The 23,612-nt window shown below is 35.4% G+C and overlaps 1 protein-coding gene and 1 pseudogene across 1 annotated transcript; both read right to left on the bottom strand.

The window, feature by feature from the left end:
- Positions 1 to 7,061: 7,061 nt before the first annotated feature.
- On the bottom strand, positions 7,062 to 7,971 carry LOC112930557 (olfactory receptor 8K3-like; annotated as a pseudogene).
- A 5,221-nt stretch (positions 7,972 to 13,192) lies between these two features.
- LOC112930558 (olfactory receptor 8K3-like) lies at positions 13,193 to 14,143 on the bottom strand. Its single transcript, XM_026012902.2, has one exon. It carries the CDS (start codon positions 14,141 to 14,143, stop codon positions 13,193 to 13,195), a length of 951 nt encoding a protein of 316 aa, XP_025868687.2.
- Between the last annotated feature and the right edge of the window lie 9,469 nt (positions 14,144 to 23,612).

Raw genomic sequence — 23,612 nt, 5'->3', positions numbered from 1 at the left:
AAAGAAGCGTCAGGAGTCTAGGAGTGAGCTATATGAACATAACAGAAAAATACAGCATTGTTAACATTAAATTATAAACATTTTTTCTAGAAAATACACTCACCTCATATAGGGCATTGCTGATAAGATTGTGAGCTTTTGATAAATGACCGGATACCCAAGTACACACATTCTTTTGTCAGAAATCCTGATGTTAAGAAAAACTGTTTTAAGCGAACAGAAGAAACAATGTGAACGCTGTTGAGGTGCAATGATGAAAGGCAAAAGAAAAAAAAAAGACTTTGTCTTCTGTTTTTGTGTAAGCTAAGGAAAGAAAGAAGGGCGTTCTCTCACCAGTTTGAGACATCAACTGGGAAAAGCTTCAAATTGCTTTTTTGTAGTTTCTATCTGTTTTGATGATCAGATCATTGTTATTTAAAGTTCTACTTTTTGAGAAAATTATCTGTGCTGTCAGATTCCACTGGAAATTGAACATTGTAAATGGTACATTGTACCATTACTACAAAACAGGGCACTTAAACGTCTCCTAACCTCCAAATATTGTTTTTCACAACTCAGCACGAGGTGAAATTTCTCCTTTTGCTCATTATTAATTAGAAAAAAATTACTTTGGGGCGCCTGGGTGGCTCAGATGGTTAAGCAGCTGCTTTCCACTCAGGTCATGATCCCAGTGTCCTGGGATCAAGCCCCACATTGGGCTCCCTGCTCTGTGGGGAACCTGCTTCTCCCTCTCCCTCTGCCTACTACTCTCTTTGCTTGTGCTCTCCCTCTCTCTGTCAAATAAATAAAATCGTTTTTTAAAATTTACCTCTAGAAGTTGATTTAAATAACCATCACAATGTTTTTGAGAAGGGAATGAGAAGAATCTAGTCACTAAATGCGGTTTTTAGATATCAGACACACTGATATCTAAACTGATATCTAAACTGAGTAGCAACAGTTACAAAATTCTTTCATACTTTTTGTTTTTTTATTCCTTACTCTTTAGTTAGGCTTTATGGTCGCTTTGTTTGGTCTGTATTATTTATATGATCAAGTTTTACATGAAACATATATTTACATAAGTAATATGGCCCTGACATTTCAAACATGCTAATAAGCATTACTTGAACAAGTAATGTGAAGAGAAAGGAGAGCACTCTTACTGTGTCATGCATTATCACCAGGAGAATGCAGAAATGAATCAGAAATCCTAATAGGTTTCTATGCTTTGACATGGAATGAAAGTGTTACCTTGCAACTGTCAGCGAAAGTACATGGATATGGGTATAATACAGCACCACATGAAATATCTGTTTACCTGTGATGAAACTTCTGTCTTGGCTTCCCTGCATGCTTCATGATATGGTGATATGAGATTAATTTATGGACTCTTGCTCACCCTCTGAGACTCTCCCTGAGGATATGCCAAGCAATCGCTTGATCATCCCTGAGGCATCTGAAAGCTTAACAGAATGCAAAGAGTGGTGTTTATTAATTCTCTAGGACAATTTGTATTCACCAATGAGTTAGCTTTTTTTTTATTAGTTTGTGTACTACCTTCATACATCTTACTCTTGATTAATTCTTTTTCTCCTTGCTTTGATGGTTAATTTTATGTGTCCACTTGACTAGGCTACGGTGCCCAGCTGTTTAGTCAAAAACTAGTTCAGATGTTGTCATAAAGATATTTTTTACATATGATTAAGATTCAAATTAATGATCTTTCAGCATAGCCATGTAACTTCTGGAATATAGGTGGGCCTCATCTAATCAGTTGAAAGCCTTACAAAAGATGAGGTATCCTAAAGACAAAGAAATTAGGCTCCAGGGCAACCTGGGTGGCTCAGCGGTTTAGCACCTGCCTTCGGCCCAGGGCATGATCCTGGAGACCTGGGATCGAGTCCCATGTTGGGCTCCCTGCATGGAGCTTGCTTCTCCCTCTGCCTGTGTCTCTGCCTCTCTCTTTCTCTCTCTCTCTGTGTCTCTCATGAATAAATAAATAAAATCTAAAAAAAAAAAAAAAAAAAAAGCTGAAAAAAAAAAGAAAAAGAAATTAGGCTCCAGACTGAAATATAGAAAATTTACCTTAGTTTCCCCCTTTTGTACTCAAGACTGGAGTATCAGCTTTTGCAATGCTAAGATCTTTGTCATTCCCAACAATCATACATATTAATTTCTCAAAATCTCTCCGTCTCTCAAATCTATTTTTTCATGTTATATATAACTATATATGTACTGATAATTTATATTAAAATATTTTACAGATGTAAAATTATATATATGTAATATATATATAACTGCTTGTCCCTCTCCCTCTGCTCCTCCCACCCCAATCTCAAATAAATAAATAAAATCTTAAAAAAATAAATGATTAAATAAACTAAAAGTAATAAGATTTTGTGAATATCAGATGCTATGTCTTCTCCTTTATTTTGACCATATAGTGAGAAATTAGTTACTCTTCTCATTTTTTTTCACAGTAAATTCTCATCATCTATTTTAGGTTTTCCCTTGAATTTTATTTGTGTGTATTAGAGTTCAATATTTCTTGTTTTTCCATAATGCCTAATACCCACTCCAATTCTTTTTTTCTCCCTTGTCACCTGCTCTACTGTGCTTGACAAATATCTTACAATATTAATATATTCTGTGAAAATATAGTATTTTATATGCATATGTTTTGCTGTTATTTTGCTATAAATTATGTTGTTGCATTTTAAGCCACATTACACGTGATGTTTTCATGTTGTGTTTCTTTTTGCTTCTTTCCTCATTATAGTCAATAATATATAATGAATTTTATGGATCTATTCTTTGTTGGTATTTTCTTGTCTCCAACCTTGGTTATCAGCAGCATGGAGTTCCTTGAAAAGCCCTGACTTGCTATGTTAATATGTTGGAAACAAAATTATCCATGGTATACATGTCACATATCTGTCTCTGGATGCATGTGCATGTGTGCATGTGTTTGTTAATGTACATATAGATGCACCTACGTGTACGCGTATGACCACACATAAGCACCCACAAGCAGAAAGATTGCTTTGAAGGAGAAAACAATTCTTTAAATCTTTTAAGTTTTCCAGATTGGTTCTACCAATCTGGTAATATCCTCTTTCTGTAGCAAAAATATGAGGTTCTTGGATCTTCACTTCTATGATAAGAGCCTGCATTATGTTCTCTCTTGTTAACTAGATAATACTTTTTAAAAATATTTTATTTATTTATTTAGAGGGAGTGAATGATCAGGAAAGAAGAAGAGGAGAAGGAGAGAGATAATCTCATGCAGACCCCACACAGCGTGTAGAGTCTTACATGGGGCTCAATCTCATGACCCTGAGACATGACCTGAGCTAAAATCAAGAGCTGGTCACTTAACCAATGGAGCCAACCTGACACCTCTCTTTAGTGGATAATACTTAACATGTTTTCTGTTACTGACTTTTCCCTTGGTTTTAGTTTGATCTCTTGGCATATTTAGTAAAGAAGTAAAACAACTTAAGTAGGTATCATTATAAAATAAATGCAGATATGTAAATAATAAACTGCACACATATAAAGTATACAATTTGATAGGTTTTGACATATGTATGTGTATATATATATATATATATTTCTATGTAATATTTCCATTTTACTTCATCCTACCCCATAATGTCTCAGACAAATTTGAATTTAATTAAACTTTATTATTATTATTATTATTTTAAAAGATTTTATTTATTTATTCATGAGAGACACACACAGAGAGGCAGAGGCACAGGCAGAGGGAAAAGCAGGCTCCTTGCTCGATGTGAGACTCATTCCTGGTACCCTGGGATCATGCCCTGAGCTAAAGGCAGATGCTCAACCACTGAGCCACCCAGGAGTCCCAACTTCTCATTATTTTGAAATAGTTATAGAATTATGAGAAGATGGAGCAAAATTAATTAATTAGTCATTAAACTAATATTACAATACTTTTCCTGTTCAGGTCACCAGGTTTTCATGTGCTCATTTTTGTGTTTATATACACACATACACACAAACAATTTTAATCAGATGTACATATGTGTAATCAGCATAACAATCAACACACAGGCTTATTTCACCACCAAATAAATGGGTCACTTATGCCGTTCCTTCATAGCCAAATCCTCTTCCTTTCCCTCATTCCCTTGTCTTTAACCTCTGTCAATCACTAACCTGTTTTTTATCACCAAATTTTCCAGGTACAGAATTCTCAGTTGGCAGTTCTTTTGTTTCAGTATTTTACTGATATTGCTCCATTGTCTTCTCACCTGCAGTGCTTCTGATCATGAATTGATATTCTTTGTTCCTTTGTACATAAAACACCTTTGCTTTTTGACTGCTTAATGTTTTGGCTTTGAGAAATTTGATGATGAGGTACCTTTAGGTCATGGTCTTTATGTTTCTTGTATCTGGGGTTTGTTAATCTTGAATCTGAGGTCTTTAAATTTTTATCATGTTTGATTATTTTTCACCTGTATTTTCTTCAAATAATTCTAATGACATTTGACATTATTGTCATTAATGTCTAATGACATTCTTCTTTGGAAAAGCCAGTTGTGAGCATACTTGGCTGCTTGAAACTGACTCCCAGATTATTGTAATTCTTTTATGTTTTTGCTTCTTTTCACTCCCTGTGTTTCATTTTGATACTTTTTATTGCTGTATCTATAGACTCACTAATCTTCTATAATGTTTAATCTCCTGCAAATACAATCTCATTTATCTTTAACCTTGAACATGGTACTTTTTATCTCTAGAAGTTGAGATTCTTTTTTTATAATATCTTCCAAGTCCCTAGTTACATTTTAGAGAATATGATATACAATTCTAATAATCATTTTTGTCCTTTGATATTTCTTTTTTTAATATTTTATTTATTTATTCATGAGAGACACAGGGAGAGGGGCAGAGACACAGGCAGAGGGAGAAGCAGGCTCCATGCAGGGAGCCTGATGTGGGACTCGATCCTGGAATTCCAGGATCATGCCCTGAGCTGAAGGCAGACGCTTAACTGCTGAGCCACCCAGGTATCCCTGTCCTTTAATATTTCAAATGTGTGCCAGTTCTTGATAAGTTTCCACTGATTGGTTATTTTATTTACTACGGAACATGTATTCCTGCTTCTTTGTATGGATGATAATTATAGAATGTATTTCATTCATTGTGAATTTTTCTTCATGCATATTGGATAAATTTGTATTTTAAAAAATGTCCCTGAAATTTGTTCTAGGATATAATTAGTTGGAAATAGTTTAATCCTTTTGGATGTTGCCTTTATAATTTCTTAGGTTGGACCAGAGTAGTGTGCAATTTAGAGCTAATTATTCCACATACTGAAAGAAGATCTTCTTGAGTATTCTACCTAAAGCCTTATAAACTATGAGATTTTCTACTCCCTGTGCAATACACTGGCACAATTTCTACCTCTGCTTGAGTTCAGAATACTGTTGCCTTTCATCTTAGATGATTCTTTCTTTTTTCAGGATGATTTCCTCTTGCATGTGCTAATCTGGTGAATAATTGAGGAGGATTCTCTGTAGAGATCCAGTGTTCTTTCTCTGTACAGCTCTCCTAGTGTTGGCACTCTGTCTTGCAAAATTGAGCTACCATAATCTTACTAGATTCTTGACTTAGTTTTTTCAACTCATCAGGAAGGTGGAACAATCATAGGACTCACCTCATTTGTTCCTGATCCATCAGGAAAATTGGCCTTTTTGACCTGCTATCAGTGTTGTGACAGCTTGTTTCATATATCTTGTCTCTGTTTTTGTTTGGTTTGGTGATTTTTTTCTAGTTTTAATGGGAAGTTAAGGTCATATTAATTGAAAGCAGAAAACAGTGTTCAGTATATCTTAAGATGAGCCTTGGAACTAGTCTTTCTATTCTTTTTAAATCATTGATTTCCTTTTCTATGCCTCTTTACCCCACATAAACGTGAATAACTATTAAGATTTTCCTCAAAAATATGTTAAGAATCTAATCACTTCTATTCTCTGATTGTTCCTGTCTTAGATTAAACCTCTATTGTCTCTCAAATGTATCATGAGTCTGGTCATACCACCCTGAACGCATCCAATCTCGTCAAATGTATCATGATTAATCCCCTCAGCATTTTCAATTTCCAAACTTAGAATCTGCCATCCATTATTTACACAGCAGTCATAGCTGTCCTTTAATCAAAGATATATCAAGTCATTCCTTAGCTCAAAATCCTCTGAAGACTTTTTGATTATTCAGGAAAAAAGACAAGTTTTACAATGGCCTTAATAGAGTACTACAAGGTTAAATTCTGTTACAAATTCATCATTTCTCTTTTGTTTCCTAATCACATTTAGGCTCCCACCACCTTTGACTCTGGTGTTTCTCAGCACATGAGTCATTAGGAACTGCTGCAGTGTCATTTCTGTCCCCATGGAACAGGCTTCTGCTAGGTAGCCACAGAGTCTCACTCAGCAACTCTAGTGTTTGTTTCAATACCATCTTCACAGAGCGCTCCCTGACAACCTTAATTAAAAGGTGACCCCATCCTGGCTACTTGCTCTAGCCCATTTTCATATTGCTTGATACACTCCATCCCACTTATAGGCCACTTCTCAAGCTGCCTATTTTCTGTAAGCCCCATTTCTGGCTTAAACTTCACAGTATATGTTTATTTCCTTGATTAATTCATTTATATAATATCTATCAGGCATCTTCTTTGTGTGTGACTTTTACTATGCTAGACAGTGATAGATAAGACTGTGAAGAGAATGTACAAGATCCCTAGTTTTATAAAAATAAGTATTTAATGGAAAAGACAAATAGGGCACATGAAAGAACATGTAGGAATGGCATTGACTTGGAATTGAAACTAAGTTAAGCTAGTATCTGAAGTAGGATAAAGGAACAAATAATCTATTGGTGATTATTCTTATTTGAAATTTAAAATAATGAATATATATATACATATATATATATTTTATTTCTATGGTTATCATACATTGATTCTTGCCTATCCCCTGGAAACAACAGAACAAGACTACAGTAAAGTTAATTACAGGATATATTGGCTAATATATAATTTATTGTTAGTGTATCCTACAGTGAATTTTAAACAGAACATTTGCAAACATTCTGCAGGTTTTATATAAGGCATTTTTCACCTCTTTTTTCCTCAAACTGTAGATCATGGGATTCAGCATGAATATAACCAAAGTGTAAAATAAGGAGGCTATTTTATCAGTATCAAATGAATGAATTGGTTTGGGCTGCACATACATAAAAAAATGGAGAACCGTGAAATATGACTATCAGTGTCATATGGGATTCACAGGTGGAGAAAGCCTTGTGCCTGCCTTCTGCAAAGTTCATCCTGAGGATGGCAACAAGGATTAACATGTAAAACACAGGGCTATCATAAGAGATGACACTAAATTAAAAGCTGAAAAGATCAGAATTATCAACTTAATTTCATGTGTGCCTGAGCCGAGCAAAGCTACCAATGGTAGACTATCACAGTAGAAATGCCTAAATGACATTATAGTCACCGAACGATGAAAGGGAAATTTTTATAATGATCAGCAAAGACAAAATGATAGATTATGCCACCAGCAACTGACATAATCTATGTGACATAATGACTATGCAGAGCAGAGGGTTATAGATGGCCACATAGCAGTCATAGGCCATTGCTGACAAAATGAGAATTTCACTAGTAATAAACATAATGAAAAAAGTGAGTTGGGTAGCACATCAGTTATAAGAGATGATAGATTGATCTACAACAAGGCTTACTAGCATTCGGGGTCCCACAGCTATTGAACAACCAAGATTAGTGAAAGCCAGGTGTCTGAGGAAGATGTACATGGGTGTTTGTGGCCTAGAGTCCACCTTGGTGAGGATGATCAAGCTCAGGTTATCCACCAGTGACACCAGGTAAACAGTGAGGAAGAGTCCAGACAATGGAGCCTGCAGCTCAGGGAGTTCTGTGATTCCCATTTGGATGAGTTCTTTCCACTGTGTTAGATTGTGTTTCTACTTGCAGGCATTTGAGAAACCTATAATGGGAATAAATATAAAAATAATCATTAATTTCATGACATATGACTAAAATGACCATTGTAGTAAGTGATTAAGGACTTAAATCTTGCATTTATGGCCCGTTGCTTTAACTGGCTGTTCCAACACCTGGCAGCTCAATTATCTCTCCTGGCTCAGCTGAGCTCTTTACAGCTTTCTTAGATATGACACCAAAAGTACAAATGACAAAAGTAAAAATACATAAATGGACATAAAAATAATTTAAAAAACAAACTTTTGTCCATTAAAGGACACTATCAGAGAATGAACACATGACTCACACGATGGAGGAGATTGCAAATCATATATCTGGCAAGGCTCTGATTTATAAGGATTCTTCAACTCAACAGGAAAAAAAATCCAATTTAGAAAACAGGCTAAAGACTCGAACAGACACTTCCCACTGAAGATATAACATGGCCAATAAGCACATGAATAGATTTTCTTAACAAAACTCCCTTTTCAGAGATTGCTTTTTTTTTTTTTTTTACTATTCAAAGAGTACAAATTTCCTGTATCATAGCAAATGTCTACATTTCACCCAAAATTATAATAAAAACATTTAAAAACTTACAACCTATAATCACCTGGAAACTTAAGATATCAAAGCAGATTATTAAAGAGATGGCTAAATCACTGAGGGAGGTACCAGATACTATTGGGGTCCTAAAACCATACTCTTTTTTTAATGGTTCCATAAATGTTATCTTTCCTTCAATTTTATTTTCTAATTGTTGTTGATAGGTGTAAAAATAAAGTTGATTTTTGTAAATTTATATTCGGCATATTTGCTAAATTCACTTATTATTTCTAATAAATTATATATTTTCCCTATGTGGTTAATTATAACATTAATCAAAAACTAAAAATGGCAGTTTATGACTTCGCTGCCTTTACCTCATTTTTTATCATGGTTGAACCTGCTATAATATTCAATACATACTGAATATAAATGGGGAAACTGGGTCTCCTAATCTTGGGGGCAATTTCATCAGGGGTAAAGTTTTCAATGATTCAGTTTACACTAATAGTTTTCTACAGATTTTTATTTTTTATTTTTTTATAATAAATTTATTTTTTATTGGTGTTCAATTTGCCAACATACAGAATAACACACAGTGCTCATCCCGTCAAGTGCCCCCCTCAGTGCCTGTCACCCATTCACCCCCACCCCCCGCCCTCCTCCCCTTCCCCACCCCTAGTTCGTTTCCCAGAGTTAGGAGTCTTTATGTTCTGTCTCCCTTTCTGATATTTCCCACACATTTCTTTTCCCTTCCCTTATATTCCCTTTCACTATTATTTATATTCCCCAAATGAATGAGAACATACACTGTTTGTCCTTCTCCGACTGACTTACTTCACTCAGCATAATACCCTCCAGTTCCATCCACGTTGAAGCAAATGGTGGGTTATTTGTCGTTTCTAATGGCTGAGGAATATTCCATTGTATACATAAACCACATCTTCTTTATCCATTCATCTTTCCATGGACACCGAGGCTCCCTCCACAGTTTGGCTATTGTGAACATTGCTGCTAGAAACATCGGGGTGCAGGTGTCCCGGCGTTTCATTGCATCTGAATCTTTGGGGTAAATCCCCAACAGTGCAATTGCTGGGTCGTAGGGCAGGTCTATTTTTAACTCTTTGAGGAACCTCCACACAGTTTTCCAGAGTGGCTGCACCAGTTCACATTCCCACCAACAGTGTAAGAGGGTTCCCCTTTCTCCGCATCCTCTCCAACATTTGTGGTTTCCTGCCTTGTTAATTTTCCCCATTCTCACTGGTGTGGGGTGAGGTGGTATCTCATTGTGGTTTTGATTTGTATTTCCCTGATGGCAAGTGATGCAGAGCATTTTCTCATGTGGGTATTGGCCATGTCTATGTCTTCCTCTGTGAGATTTCTCTTCATGTCTTTTGCCCATTTCATGATTGGATTGTTTGTTTCTTTGGTGTTGAGTTTAATAAGTTCTTTATAGATCTTGGAAACTAGCCCTTTATCTGATATGTAATTTGCAAATGTAATGATATATGTCCATCAGTATAATATCATAGGGAATATTATCACTGCCCTAAAATCTTTTGTTCTCCGCTTATTTATCCCCCAATATAGGATTCTTATAAATATTATTTATAACACTGTTTTTGTCTATTCTGCTCAGCTAGGCAAATAGGTGTTAAAAATAGGTATTGAATTTTATCATAAACCTATTTTTTTCTTTTAACTTACAATGATGTTAATTTATGTCATAAGTTTCAACTGTGAAATCAGCCTTTCATTCTTGCTTACAAGCAGTGCTCCTTAATGGTATCATGTACTCAAAAACAAAATGTGTAACTTATGAAAAGTGCCCATAATAGTACAACTTAGCTTAATTGCTATTTGTATGAGTTGGTGTAACTTTTGGAGAGTATGGTGCCTTTCACTTAATATTGTATCCATTCATCTTCTTTGCCGCTCCTCTCCTCCTCCGCTCCTCCTCTTCTTTCTCCCACTTCTTCATGCTCTGCTCTGCAGAATATATTTTTTGAATGTGCCATTACATATCCATCCATTCCACCCTTGATAAACATTTAACACCCTGGGAAATGAACTAGGGGTGGTGGAAGGGGAGGAGGGCAGAGGGTGGGGGTGAATGGGTGACGGGCACTGAGGGGGGCACTTGAGGGGATGAGCACTGGGTGTTACTCTGTATGTTGGCAAATTGAATACCAATAAAAAATAAATTTATTATAAAAAAAACATTTAACACCTATGATGACTACATCTGCCACAAACATTCTATTACCTATTCTCTAGGGGACATAAGTACACAGGAATGGAATTGGCACATCATAGAGTATACTCACACTAAAATTTAGTAATTATTCCCTTATTTTCCCAAAGTTTTTATAGCAATGTACTCACCCTTAAACAAGTAAAATAATTATAATTTTCCACATTCTTATCAACATTTTCAATTATCGTTTAAACAAACTTTTGCATTTCAGCTATCCTGGTAATGTTGGGGATATCACAGTATACATTCTTCACTTAGATTTATCTGATGAATAATTTTTTGAACACATTTGTATATTTTTGGCTGTTTTGATATCCTCTTCTGTGAAGAGTTTCTTCAGGTGTCTTCTCTCAGCTCTTCCCCTCAACTATTTTTTTCCCTCCCAAACGTTAACCCTCTTGATCATCCTCATTCAAAGAGTTAGGGGATTTGTTGTTTTGTTTTGTTTTACAAATTAGTTTGGAAGAGTGTATTTCACATATGGTTTCTTTGGATTTTTAAACTTTATTATGGTGTATTTTCATTAATACAAGTTTTCATTCTAGATAGAGTACTATTTTTCTATTAGTATCACTATTTTTTGTACCCCATTTAAGGAAACCTTGTTGATCCCAAGTCATGAAAATATTATTTTACTTTACTTTAAGAAACGTTTTGGTTTCAAATTTCACATTCCCATTTGTAACATGTTTCAATTAATTTTTACATGTAGTGTATAAATGACCAAGTTCCATATTTTATATAGAAACCTAATTGAACTGACCAATTTACTGAGAAAACCTATTTTACTCACTATATTGCAGCAAGGCTCTTGTTTTAAAATAAGTGGAATTAAACATGTGAGTCTATTTTGGACTTTATTTTCATTTTATTGATCTCTCTGTAAATATGTGCGCTAATGATACATTTAAAAAATAATCTTATTTCATTAAATGAATTGATATCTGTCATTGGAAGTCCTCTGAAATCTTTCTTCTAAGATATTGCCCTGGCTATTCTAGATCTTTTGCGTTTCCAAATAATTTTTGATATCAACTTAAGCACTAAAAAATACTACTAGAGGGATGCCTGGGAGGCTCAGCGGTTGAGTGTCTGCCTTCAGCTCAGGGCATTATCCCGGGACCAGGGATAGAGTCCTGCAACAGGCTTCCTGCAGAGAGCCTGCTTCTCCCTCTGTCTGTGTCTCTGCCTCTCTCTCTGTGTCTCTCATGAATAAATAAATAAAATCTTAAAAAAATATTACTGGAATCTTGATTGTTACTGCATTGGATCTATAGGAAAATTTAGGGAGAACTGGCCTTACCAAATTTATATCTTTCAACCAACTGACATGGTATATTAACATTTATCTCTCCTTCAATAACTCAGTAATATTTGTTGTAGTGTGTAGCAATGAAATCATGCAAATTACTCATTAAAATTTTTCCTGAGTCTTATATAGATTTTATCTAGTGTAGCTTAAAATTTTAATTTTATCTGTTTTTGTTGGTAGATACAAAATAATTGATCTTTAACACGCTGACACTATATCCACTAATCCTGCAAAATTCACTTATTATTTCTAATGTTTCAGTGCCAAATCTTTTGAATTTTTAATGTACATAATTAGGGCCCTCAAAGATAATCAACTTTATTTTATGCTTTTCCATGCATATACATGTTCACATATCATAATGTAACAAATCTAAAATGCCACCAACCAAAGGGCATAGAGTTGAAGTGTCATTAGGGCAGATACTGTTCATTACTCATTGATGTATGTATGCTCAGCACAAAAAACATTAAGTGCCATCTTATGTCAGTATGCAGGTATGGAGGGCACATATTTAAATGGTGTTTAGCCCACAAAAAAATATTTAAGAAAAGACACAAGAAAGCCTTTAAAAGATTACTTAATGGCAGATGTATTAAAACAGACTTCCCGGGATCCCTGGGTGGCCGCAGCAGTTTGGCGCCTGCCTTTGGCCCAGGGCGCGATCCTGGAGACCCGGGATCGAATCCCACGTCGGGCTCCCGGTGCATGGAGACTGCTTCTCCCTCTGCCTATGTTTCTGCCTCTCTCTCTCTCTCTCTCTGACTATCATAAATAAATAAAAAAAATTTAAAACAGACTTCCCTTAAATTGTAACACAAGGACTTGGCAATGTAAGACCAGATGTCTGAACTTAGGTCTCTGGCAGTAACACTTAAGGACAAATAAAAATTGATACAGGAAGGTTGATCACTACTGGAACACCTATAGTTGAAAACAGGAAAAACATTTCTAGTGTTCCATGACTTTTACACATTACTGCTTTCTAAACCCTACAACATAAACAGTAGTCCATAACCTAATTTATTGTATGTATAGTCTATATTGAACTCTACATAGGCAGTATGTGCAAGTTTTTCCATATTCTATGCAGGGCACCTTTTACCTCTTTGTTCCTTAAGCTATAGATCATGGGATTCAGCATAGGAATTATCAAAGTGTAAAATGCAGAGGCAATTTTATCAGTATCAAAGGAATGACTGGATTTGGGCTGCACGTACATGAAGAAGAGAGTAGCATATAATACAACAACCACCGTCAGGTGGGATCCACAGGTAGAGAAGGCCTTGTGCCTGCCCTCTGCAGAGTTCATCCTAAGGATGGCCATAAGGATGAGGATGTAGGACACAAGCACTATGAGAAGGGAGGAAATCAAATTAAATGCTGAAAAGATCAGTATTATCAACTCAATGTCACGTGTGCTTGAGCACAGCAAAGTTAACAAGGGAAGACTATCACAGTAAAAATGTCTAATGACATTATGTCCACAGAAGGATGACATAAAAATCTTTATGGTGGTTATCAGAGAAAGAAAGGCACTGTAGCCATAAGGGATTGCTACTAGCACCCAGCACACCCTTTGTGACATAACAACGGTGTAGAGCAGAGGGTTACAGATGGCCACATAGCGGTCATAGGCCATTGCTGACAGAATGAAAAGCTCACTGATAATGAACAAGATGAAGAAAGCCAGCTGGGTAGCACACCAGTTATAGGGGATTGTATTTTGATCAGCTACAAAATTTGCTAACATTTTGGGTGCCACAGCTGATGAGTAGCCAAGATCAATGAAAGCCAGGTGTCTGAGGAAGAAGTACATGGGTGTTTGGAGCCTGGAGTCCACCTTGGTGAGGATGATCATGCCCAGGTTGCCCACCACTGAAACTGTGTAGATGATGAGGAAAAGCCCAAAGAAGGGAGCCTGCAGCTCAGGACGGTCGGTGATTCCCATTAGGATGAATTCTGTTAACACTGTTAGATTTTGTCTGTTCATCCAGGTCATTAAACGAAATTGCTGTGGGAACAACCATCACAAGAGTCATTGGGATTCAGGAGACAACATCTGTGGTCATTTTAGGAGGCAAAGCCATCATGGGTAAGATAGGTCCAATTTTTTAGATGGGTTAATTTAAAATAAGACTCACTTTTGTCACTGAACCTGGAGCCAAATACAGAAGGCATTACAACCTAAGATATAGAGGAGTCTGTTTCTTTTTTTCTGCATGCTGGCTGTCATTACCAAGTCAATACAGTCTCTGTATGGTCGGTCTGTCAAGAAGGTATCATTAGAAAGTTTGGCCTTAAGTGTGAATCCTGATATTCTTTTAGACATATTTTTTACTTAATGCCTGTAATTGGTTAAACATATCATTCTTTATAAGAAATTATAATAAAAGTTATAACCTTCCACTTCTCGCCTTGCAATTTCAGTCCCAACATCCAAGTAAACCACGATTAACTCATTTAATAGACTTATATTTACATTTCTCATTATAACTCTGCATATCATGTATTCCCATTCCATTATCCATTTGATTTATTAACTTGTGTTATCACTCCATTATGCTTTTATGAGTTGTGAATATTGTTTAATGACTTTTTCTGATGGTAGACAATGATTTAGATACCCTGCAAAAGTCCCCAACATGCCCACTCTAATGCACATAAATAAATTTTCTCAATAACATTGTATCTTAATATTTAGCACTTGCCTGCGGTGTTTTCATTTTCTGATTTTTGATATGTTGCACAGAACGTAAGGCCTGCATCTACAAGTTAATAATATATAAAAAAGAATATAGCTAACATTCCCACATTTGCTTTGACCTTAGCACTAGTATCTCTGAAATGATGGGTTTAACTTGGTAGTTATATTTTATAGCACATTTTAAGACCAGGATAAATTATCAGAATGTATTTGTTAATGTATCACCTGAAATCATCCAATAAACTGCTATTTAATTTCAAAGTAGGGGATGCTATCTCGAATGTCTTTGAGGCTGGCAAATAACATTGCATGAACTACATGAATGAAAGACAATTTAATAGAGAACAAGGGTAAATAGATATGGCTTGATTTATTTGATATACCTATCAAATATACCTTCTGTTTAAATGTACATGGACAGGACTAATGATTCTCTGATCTAGATGAAGTGAACTGGACATGGCATAAAGAGAAATGGAAGACATTAACTATATTTTAATTTGAATACTACTCTTATACCTTTATTTCACCTTCCATCAAATAAACATGAAATGTTTTATATTAACACAATTTATTAAAAACTTGTACTTTATCTATCTCTGCTTTTCCAACTTCTTTCTCCTTCAGATTGTTTTTAAAGGCAAATGTTCCAAAATTTCAAAGGAAAAAATATCATCCATATTTTTCTAACTATTGCAGAGTGAAAAAAATGAGAACTTCACTGTAACTCATCTTAGGTGACAAAATCATGATTTATAAAGAAAGATATAATAATGAAAAACCCACAATATATTCATTATATATATATATATATATATATATATATATATATATAGTCTCTCTCTCTATATATATATATAGTCTCTCTCTCTCTCTCTCTCTATTTAAAAATGTATAAGAATTACAGGAAGTTGTCCAAACTGCATTGATCTCATGTTTGGCTTGATGGTTTTATTTTGGAAAATCTATAACTAGAATTCATCACATTGGCAGAATTAATTAGAAAAAAAATTGAGCATTTAAATAGATGAGGAATTAATGTCATTAGAATAGACAAAGGCAATAAAAATTAAGGATAAAAGGAATAAGCCATAATCACAGAATGTCTTATAAAAACTAGACAACCCACTCTTAAAAGGTGAAAAGTTAAAATATTTTGGGGAAAAATTGTAGAGGCCTAAATAAATTGGTAAAAATATTATGTTCCTGGATTGCTCAACTTAGTGTTATAAAAATGTCAATTGTGCTAAAATTAATCTTATGTACATGATGCCTTTGCAATCAAAATCTCACTCAGGAATCTGTAGAATTTGACCCTGAATTAAAAATGTATTTTAAAAATGCAAATTATAAAGAATAACATGGAAACTTTTGAAAAGACCTATGCTACCAGATATAAAACTTAGAAATCTAGAACATGACTTCTGTATGTCATATTGCTTTATTGAGGCAATATGGCATACACCAGTGGAACAGAACAGAGACCTCAGGAAAAGACCCATGAATGTATAGAACTGTAGTGTTTGGATAGAAGTGGCATCCTAGGACAGGCATGCAAAAATGGGCTCGTCAATGTATCTGGAAAAAGTGATTATGCATATAGAGGATAATGAAATTGGATGTTTATTTGATCCATATAAAAATCAGCCCTACGCTGGTCAAGGACTTGAAATGTTAAACATTTTTTTTTTTTTCCGAGAGAGAGAGAGAGAGAGAGAGAGAGAGAATCTTAAGCAGACTCTAAACCCAGTGCAGACTCTGAGATGGGGCTCAATTTCATGACCCGGGGATCATGACTTGAGCTGAAGTTGGAGGCTTAACCAACTGAGCCACCCAGTTGCCTCTAAACTTTTATAACTATAAGACTAGAACCTCTGGTTGCTCTTAAATAAACAGAAATTTCAAAAAAGTAGAATAGAAATTCAATATTAGTTAGGCAGATGAAACTACTTCACAAAATTTGCTCTACCCCAAAATCTATTCAAATTAACAAATATTTACAACCAAGCAATTACAAACATCCATTAGCAGCAACCAAACAAATGACAGACCCTAATATCTTAAGCTACAAAAATTATACCCAAAGAAAAGACTATTCCTCAGAAGTTTATACAATTTGGTAAACCTCTTCATACCAACATCCATTTTATTGTGATTTTACAAATGCCTGAAGTTCTTCTGAAACTCACTTAGTGAATATTTATATGGCCTTCCTATAAACAGTCCTACCCAAGCACTGCCTGGAAAGAAAAGGAAGTTGAGTATCAAACCTCTTATCATATGGAAGCAGAAGCTCAGAGCTGTTCCAGGATCTGGAGCATGGACAAGGAGCCCAATGATGTCCTCTTATGCAAATGCAAACAACCAATATCAATGGAATATTCTATAACATTTTGATAATAGCCTCAACTGAGGTAAATGGGTTGGCCAAACTGAAAACATTGCAATCTCATTAAAAAGGAAGGAAGGAAAGAGGGATGGAAGGAGAGAGGAAGATTCTAAGTTGAGCTTGGAAAAATGTTTAGTCCCCTTCGGGAAGTTTTTGTCTAGAATACCAGTATAAATGTAGAAATAAGAGCAAATAGAAGTGAAGTCCCTTATCACTTTCAAGTAACATACTAATAGTGCTAAACATATGTCATTAATCCAAAAAACCTAGTTATGAAAAGAGATGATTAATATATATGATGTAAAGTACTGAGTCTGGCGTTGTGACTGTGCTCGTATCTGTCATTTAAAAGGAAGAGAGGCATCAAAAACCATCACTCTAGTTAATTTAGTAATCAATATAATCAGTGCCATCTATTCACCTTAAATGAAGACTGTCTTTTTTGTACTCCCGTGTGATTACTAGCATGGCTGCTGTCAGAAGAATTTATGAGCATCTCCTCTCCTTGAGACACTCCCCTGGGAACTTGAATGCAATTCTTGGTTATTCCCAAAGCATGTGAGAGCAGGAAAAGATGCCACGGGTCTTTGCTAATTATTCAGAGTAACTTTGATTTCCCTATTGAGGAAATGTTTTTGAAGAATTTATTTTTTTATTTATTTAGAAAGAGAGAGAAGGAGCAAAGAGGGGGAGAGGCAGAGGGAGAAGTAGACTTCCCTATAAACAGGGGGGCCCATGAAAGGTTCCATCCTAGGACCTTGCGATCACAACTTGAGCCAAAGGCAGACACTTAACCAACTGAACACCCAAGCGCCCGTTTTTTTGTTTGTTTTTGTTTTTTAAGATTTTACTTATTTATTTATTTATGAGAGACACAGAGACACAGGCAGAGACACAGGCAGAGGGAGAAGCAGGCTCCACGCAGGGAGCCCGATGTGGGACTCGATCCAGGATCTCCAGGATCACACCCTAGGCTGAAGGCAGCCCTAAGCGGCTGAGCCACCCGGGCTGCCCCCTGTTTTTTTATATATACAATTCACCTGATTCCCTTGGTTGTTATTTTTATTGTATTCACTTGACTATCTAGATTTGAATAGTTTTCCTCAGACATATGCTTTAATCATCTATAAATTACATAAACATTCAGCATTTTCCACAATGGCTTCTTCCATGTTTCACATCTGAAGATAAAGACAAAACTATTTATATATGACCTATAGTATGTTAAAAGTTTAGAAGGAATAAAAATTATGAATATATGTGTGAAGTTATTTATGTTTGGTTTTGTAACCTAAGGGACTAAACTTGGTTAATGACACATAATTCTACATCCCGTGTGCATTCTCATCCTAATTCCTATCCCTGCATCAGTTTTCTTTCCCTACATCGGTATCTCCTCCACATAAGTTGATATATGTTCTTAAAAAGAAATTCAAATTCATGGGATGTCTAAGTGGTTCAATCAGTTAAGTGTCTGACTTTTAGTTTTAGCTCAGGTCACAATCTCAGGGTCCTGAGATCGAGCCTTGCATTGGGTTCTGTGCTCAATGTGGAGTCTGCTTCTCCCTCTCCCTCTGCCTCTCCTCCTGCTCACACACACTCTCTCAAACTCAACATTAAATAAATAAATCTTTTTTAGAAAAGAAATGCAGCTTTATAAATGTATATTTTAAAGAGCACACACAGGTTATATAGCTTATTTTGATACTTCAAGCTTCTCATTCAGCTATGTTTTTGAATTTTATTCATTTTCTACATATACACCAATATTTTACTGGTCTCTGTTTAATGAAATGGCCACAATCTGATTCTACCCCCATTTACTATCGATTTGCTCTAATACTAAGATGCAGTTAGTTATCAACTTTCGACTTCTACATGTATGACCACGATGAACAATTTTGTGTGTGTGGTCCCCCACTGACCCATAAAGGAACATGTCTGAAATATCTCCTGAGGTTCTCTTTTGGGATAAAGAGAACGTATTTAATTTACTTAAATAAGGATGGATCTATTCCAAGATTTATTTTTATTCATATACACTCCACCATCAGTACACAGCATTTCATACTGTGGACATTGAACTTACTAATATGTACCACTTGAACAAATGGTAAAGGTTGCAGCAAATAATTCAATCAGATTTAACTTTATAGAGCTCAAATTGTTTTACTTGATTTAATACATTATTTTTTTTAAAAGAACCCAAATATTTGTTAAGATTTGAAATGGAAAGGTGCACTATAATCCACGTCAACAGCAAAGTTCAGAAATTATAACAGAGACACATACACATTAATTTTAATATAATGTTACCATTTGAATGCCTATCACAATGATAATGCTGATAAAGTAGTTGTTAAAATGACAAAAACACACCTCATAGAGATACGGGATGGCAACCTCCAAATCATGTTTCTTCCTCTGGGCACCTGGCTGGTTGGCTTCTCATCCTCCTGGCAGGTGTGCAGAAGTAGCTGAACTGTAGCCTAACTCATCTGTGGTGACACAGCCCCTCCTATGTGCAGTCATTCTTCACTCCTGCTGTGCACTGATCCTAAGAAACCCCTCCAGTTCCCAAAGCATGAAATGCAGATAGAATGCTGAAAATTGTGAGAGAGGAACTAAAGAGAGAAGTGATTACAGTATGAGATGCCATAGCTGTATAAGGAAGTGTTAGTTTGCACCTATATTGACAATTCGTTGATCTCAAGGCAATATTTTAAGCATTCATATTTTACCATGGAAGTTTTTACTTATATATTTCATAAGAGTTTTAAATTGATATAATAGAATCTTTTGAGTCCATGTCTTATATTAATCACTTTATGATTGTGTGGATATTAATAATCTTTATCATTCAGTAATCTATTATTTTTTTTGAAATACAAATTTTAGTGTTTTTAAAAATCATAACTTACCTCTTGTGATGACTATAGCTCAAATTATTTTGTGGCTTGATAGAAGAAGTAGATATTTTGATATTTACATTTTAAGCTAACCCAAAGTCATGGACATTTTGTGAGATGAGGTAAGAGTTTGTTATCAAAGCTGTTTTGTCATAAGAAGTCCCCAACCTAGATAATGGTTGTTGCTTGTGGAAGTACCTTTATGGGATATCTGAGTGGCTCAGCGGTTGAGTGTCTGCCTTTGACTCTGGGTGTGATCCCAGTTTGGGGATCAAGTCCTACATCCAACTCCCTGTGAGGAGTCTGCTTCTCCCTCTGCCTATGTCTCTGCCTCTCTTTGTGTCTCTCATAAATAAATAAATAAATAAATAAATAAATAAATAAATAAATAAATAAATAAATATTTTTTTAAAGTACCTTTTATATTGAAAGAGTCAAACCAATTCTGGACAGGTGCATAAAATAGAGAGTGGCAATTAGTGGCATAATTTATGAAAAGGTCTTAAGCTTTACAAGTAATAGTTATATTTAATACAAGGAAAAATATACTATAGACTTTAAGTGAGGCACAGATAGAAAAGGAGGGAGAGAGAGAATGAGTAGGAGAAGGAACCAGTATTAGGTTAAGAACCAATATATATGAGGAATATAAGAAGGTTAATGGAGAATTATTCTGTGGTATAGTAGTTAAGTTTCTCTAAGTATGAGGAGACATGACCTATCACAGAAATCTCTATATTGTCTCCTGTCACCCATATCTGCAGTAATTTCTACTTTGTTTTTGAATTGTTTCCTTGAAAGAAATTTTTTCTTTCCATGGAGATGGCTTGTGGAAATAGCCATTTGGAAAACAGAGATGATAGATGTGACTCATGACATGGAGATATCTGGTGAAGCCTTATGGAATTGCAGGAAAATGGCATTAGCTGCTCAAACCAAACTTATCTAGACCTTAAGGGACAAGAAAATCTCCGTTGGAAGCCTTACAATTCCTCTGTTTAACTTTTTTAAAAGAATGTATTTATTTACTTATTTATTTGAGAAAGAGAGAGAGAGAGAGATTGCATGCATGAACCAGGGGAGGGACAGACAGAGAGGGAGAGACTCTCAAGCTGACTTCATGCTGAGCACTGAGTCTGCATCAGCAGGACTCCATCACAGGACCCTGCGCTGAAATCAAGAGTCTGAAGTATAACCGATTCAGTCACCCAGATGCCCCCCTTAATTTAAATTTTGAATTAAAACAAAATCAGGATTATGTGAATTTCTGTTATCTTTTAGATTATTGATATAGTAGAAAACATTTAATACTAGACATATTTCTTGGGACATAAATAAAATATTGTGACTTATGATCATGGTGCTTTGAAACAAAATGAGCTGCTGTGAAAATAGTCCTTCAGTAAGTTTTTGGGTCAAAATTTATGAGATGGATTTACTATGCTGAATTTGAGAAACTTGGATGGTTTTTCTTATTTTTGTGGTCTTGAAAGAATTCAGTGAGTGCCACCCAAGGTTTACACGCTTGGAATGCTTTCTGCATAGAACATCCCTATATACGGAGTAGGGTCAAAACTAACATTTCTTTGGCAGCTGCAGGAAGGGCTCTGTGATGTTGTTTGAAGTGTGTCCTAACTCTCACAGGTGCTGTCAGACCTTGTTTTGGGACTATGTCTTGCATCTTCCCTCTCCCCTCACCACTAGGGGGATTTTGTTGTCACTGTCTGGACACAAATGCCATGGAACCTGCAGAGCAATTAGGTAGGGGTAAGCTGGAAATACAGGTGACTTAGCATCTCACAGGATGTGAGCTTTGACCAATTGGAGATCAATGTTGCCACATAAATTATTTTCCCTACCTTACTTTAAGGAAAAGTGGTACTGGGCTGATGTGCCTGCCTGGTTGGTTGAATGTGTGGATTCGTCATTTCTGATAAATGTGTACATGTGATATGTGAGTGTGTGTGTGCGCATGTGTGCTTATATTTTGGAACCTTTGAACTGAATGCTTTTGGCTAATCATTCAAAGAGAACTTTGTGTATAGTTTGTTTAGTAGCTAATTATTATTAAAAGGTAAAAAGTGTAAGCTTTTGAGAGACTATCCCATTGAGTACTAGTGAATGAGGCATGCAAGATTTTAGATTGCCCGGTTTCATAAAATATATACATATAGATATTTGAATCAGAAAATGGGTCCCTTATCCTACCAAAGATGCCCAGAACCAAGAATATGGTGCCTTTCATGGAAAAAGATTTTCAGATGGGATTAAGGTAAGGAACTCCAGATGGGGAGAGTCTCCTGGATTATATAGGCAAGACCAATGTAATCCCAAGAAGGAAAGGGAGGTGAGAAAAGTAAGAGTCAGAGGAGATGTGGCAGGGCAAGTAGAGGTCAGAGTTATGGGATCACCGTTTGGAAGAGGATGCCAAGTAAAGGATGAGGGCTGCCTCTACAAACTGGAAGAGGAAAAGAAACAGATTCTTCCGTGGCAGTCCAAGAAGGAACACAGCCTGCTGACATCTTGATTTTAGCCTCATGAGACTTATTTTGAACTTCTGACCTCCAGAACTGTGAATGATAAGTTTCTGTGTTTCAAGTTTCTGAGTCAGTGGCAATTTGTTATCATAGCACTGGGAAACTAATACAGGTGAAAATATAATTATTTTTACAAAATACATATATTTAAACCAAGTTAAAAGATAGAGAACACTACCATTTTTATTCTTGACTTTAATCCATTTAATAAAATACATAGGATTGGTAGAAGTACAAGTGTGAGTTTAGCCTTGTTGCTCCAATTCTGTTCACCAAACTATACCTAAAAAAATGGATTTGTCAAAATAAATAAATAAATAAATAAATAAATAAATAAATAAATAAATAAATAGATTTGTGCTAAGAAATATGTTTTCTCAATTGTACATATGTAGGCTGGTGTAGACAAATATAGCCCCTAAGGAAAATCAGACAGGAAAACAAAATAAATGATCTATATTATACACTTTTATATTTATAAAGAATAAAACTTAAACATCTTAAAGGCTAATGCTACCAAGATATTGTCAAATTTATCTGTGGAGACCAAGAATCTCCACCATACAGTGTGACTCTTCTGTTTTCAACTAGCTATTTTGCTTATTTACAACTAATATTGGAATTAGCTAATGAAACTGAGTGCCACAGTTCCTGTATTTACATTATTTCTGACTTACCTGAAAAGATCATAAATCTAATTTATTTCCAGGCATTGCCTTACCTCGAATGCCATGCCCCATACCACTTAGTAGATATTATATTTAGTAGTATTTTGCATGCACAGAATGACCAGGTTACAATAGCAAGCGTTAAGATTTTCTCATTGAAATCCATTGCATACTTAAATATCTATACCTCTGCATTTAACAGAGATTAGTTTTTCAAGAGCAAATAAAACTCTTAAATGAAGACAATTGTAATTTTTAAAT

Source organism: Vulpes vulpes, chromosome 5, assembly GCF_048418805.1.
Source record: "Vulpes vulpes isolate BD-2025 chromosome 5, VulVul3, whole genome shotgun sequence".
NCBI lineage: Eukaryota > Metazoa > Chordata > Mammalia > Carnivora > Canidae > Vulpes > Vulpes vulpes.
This window is presented reverse-complemented; position numbering and strand designations above follow the sequence as displayed.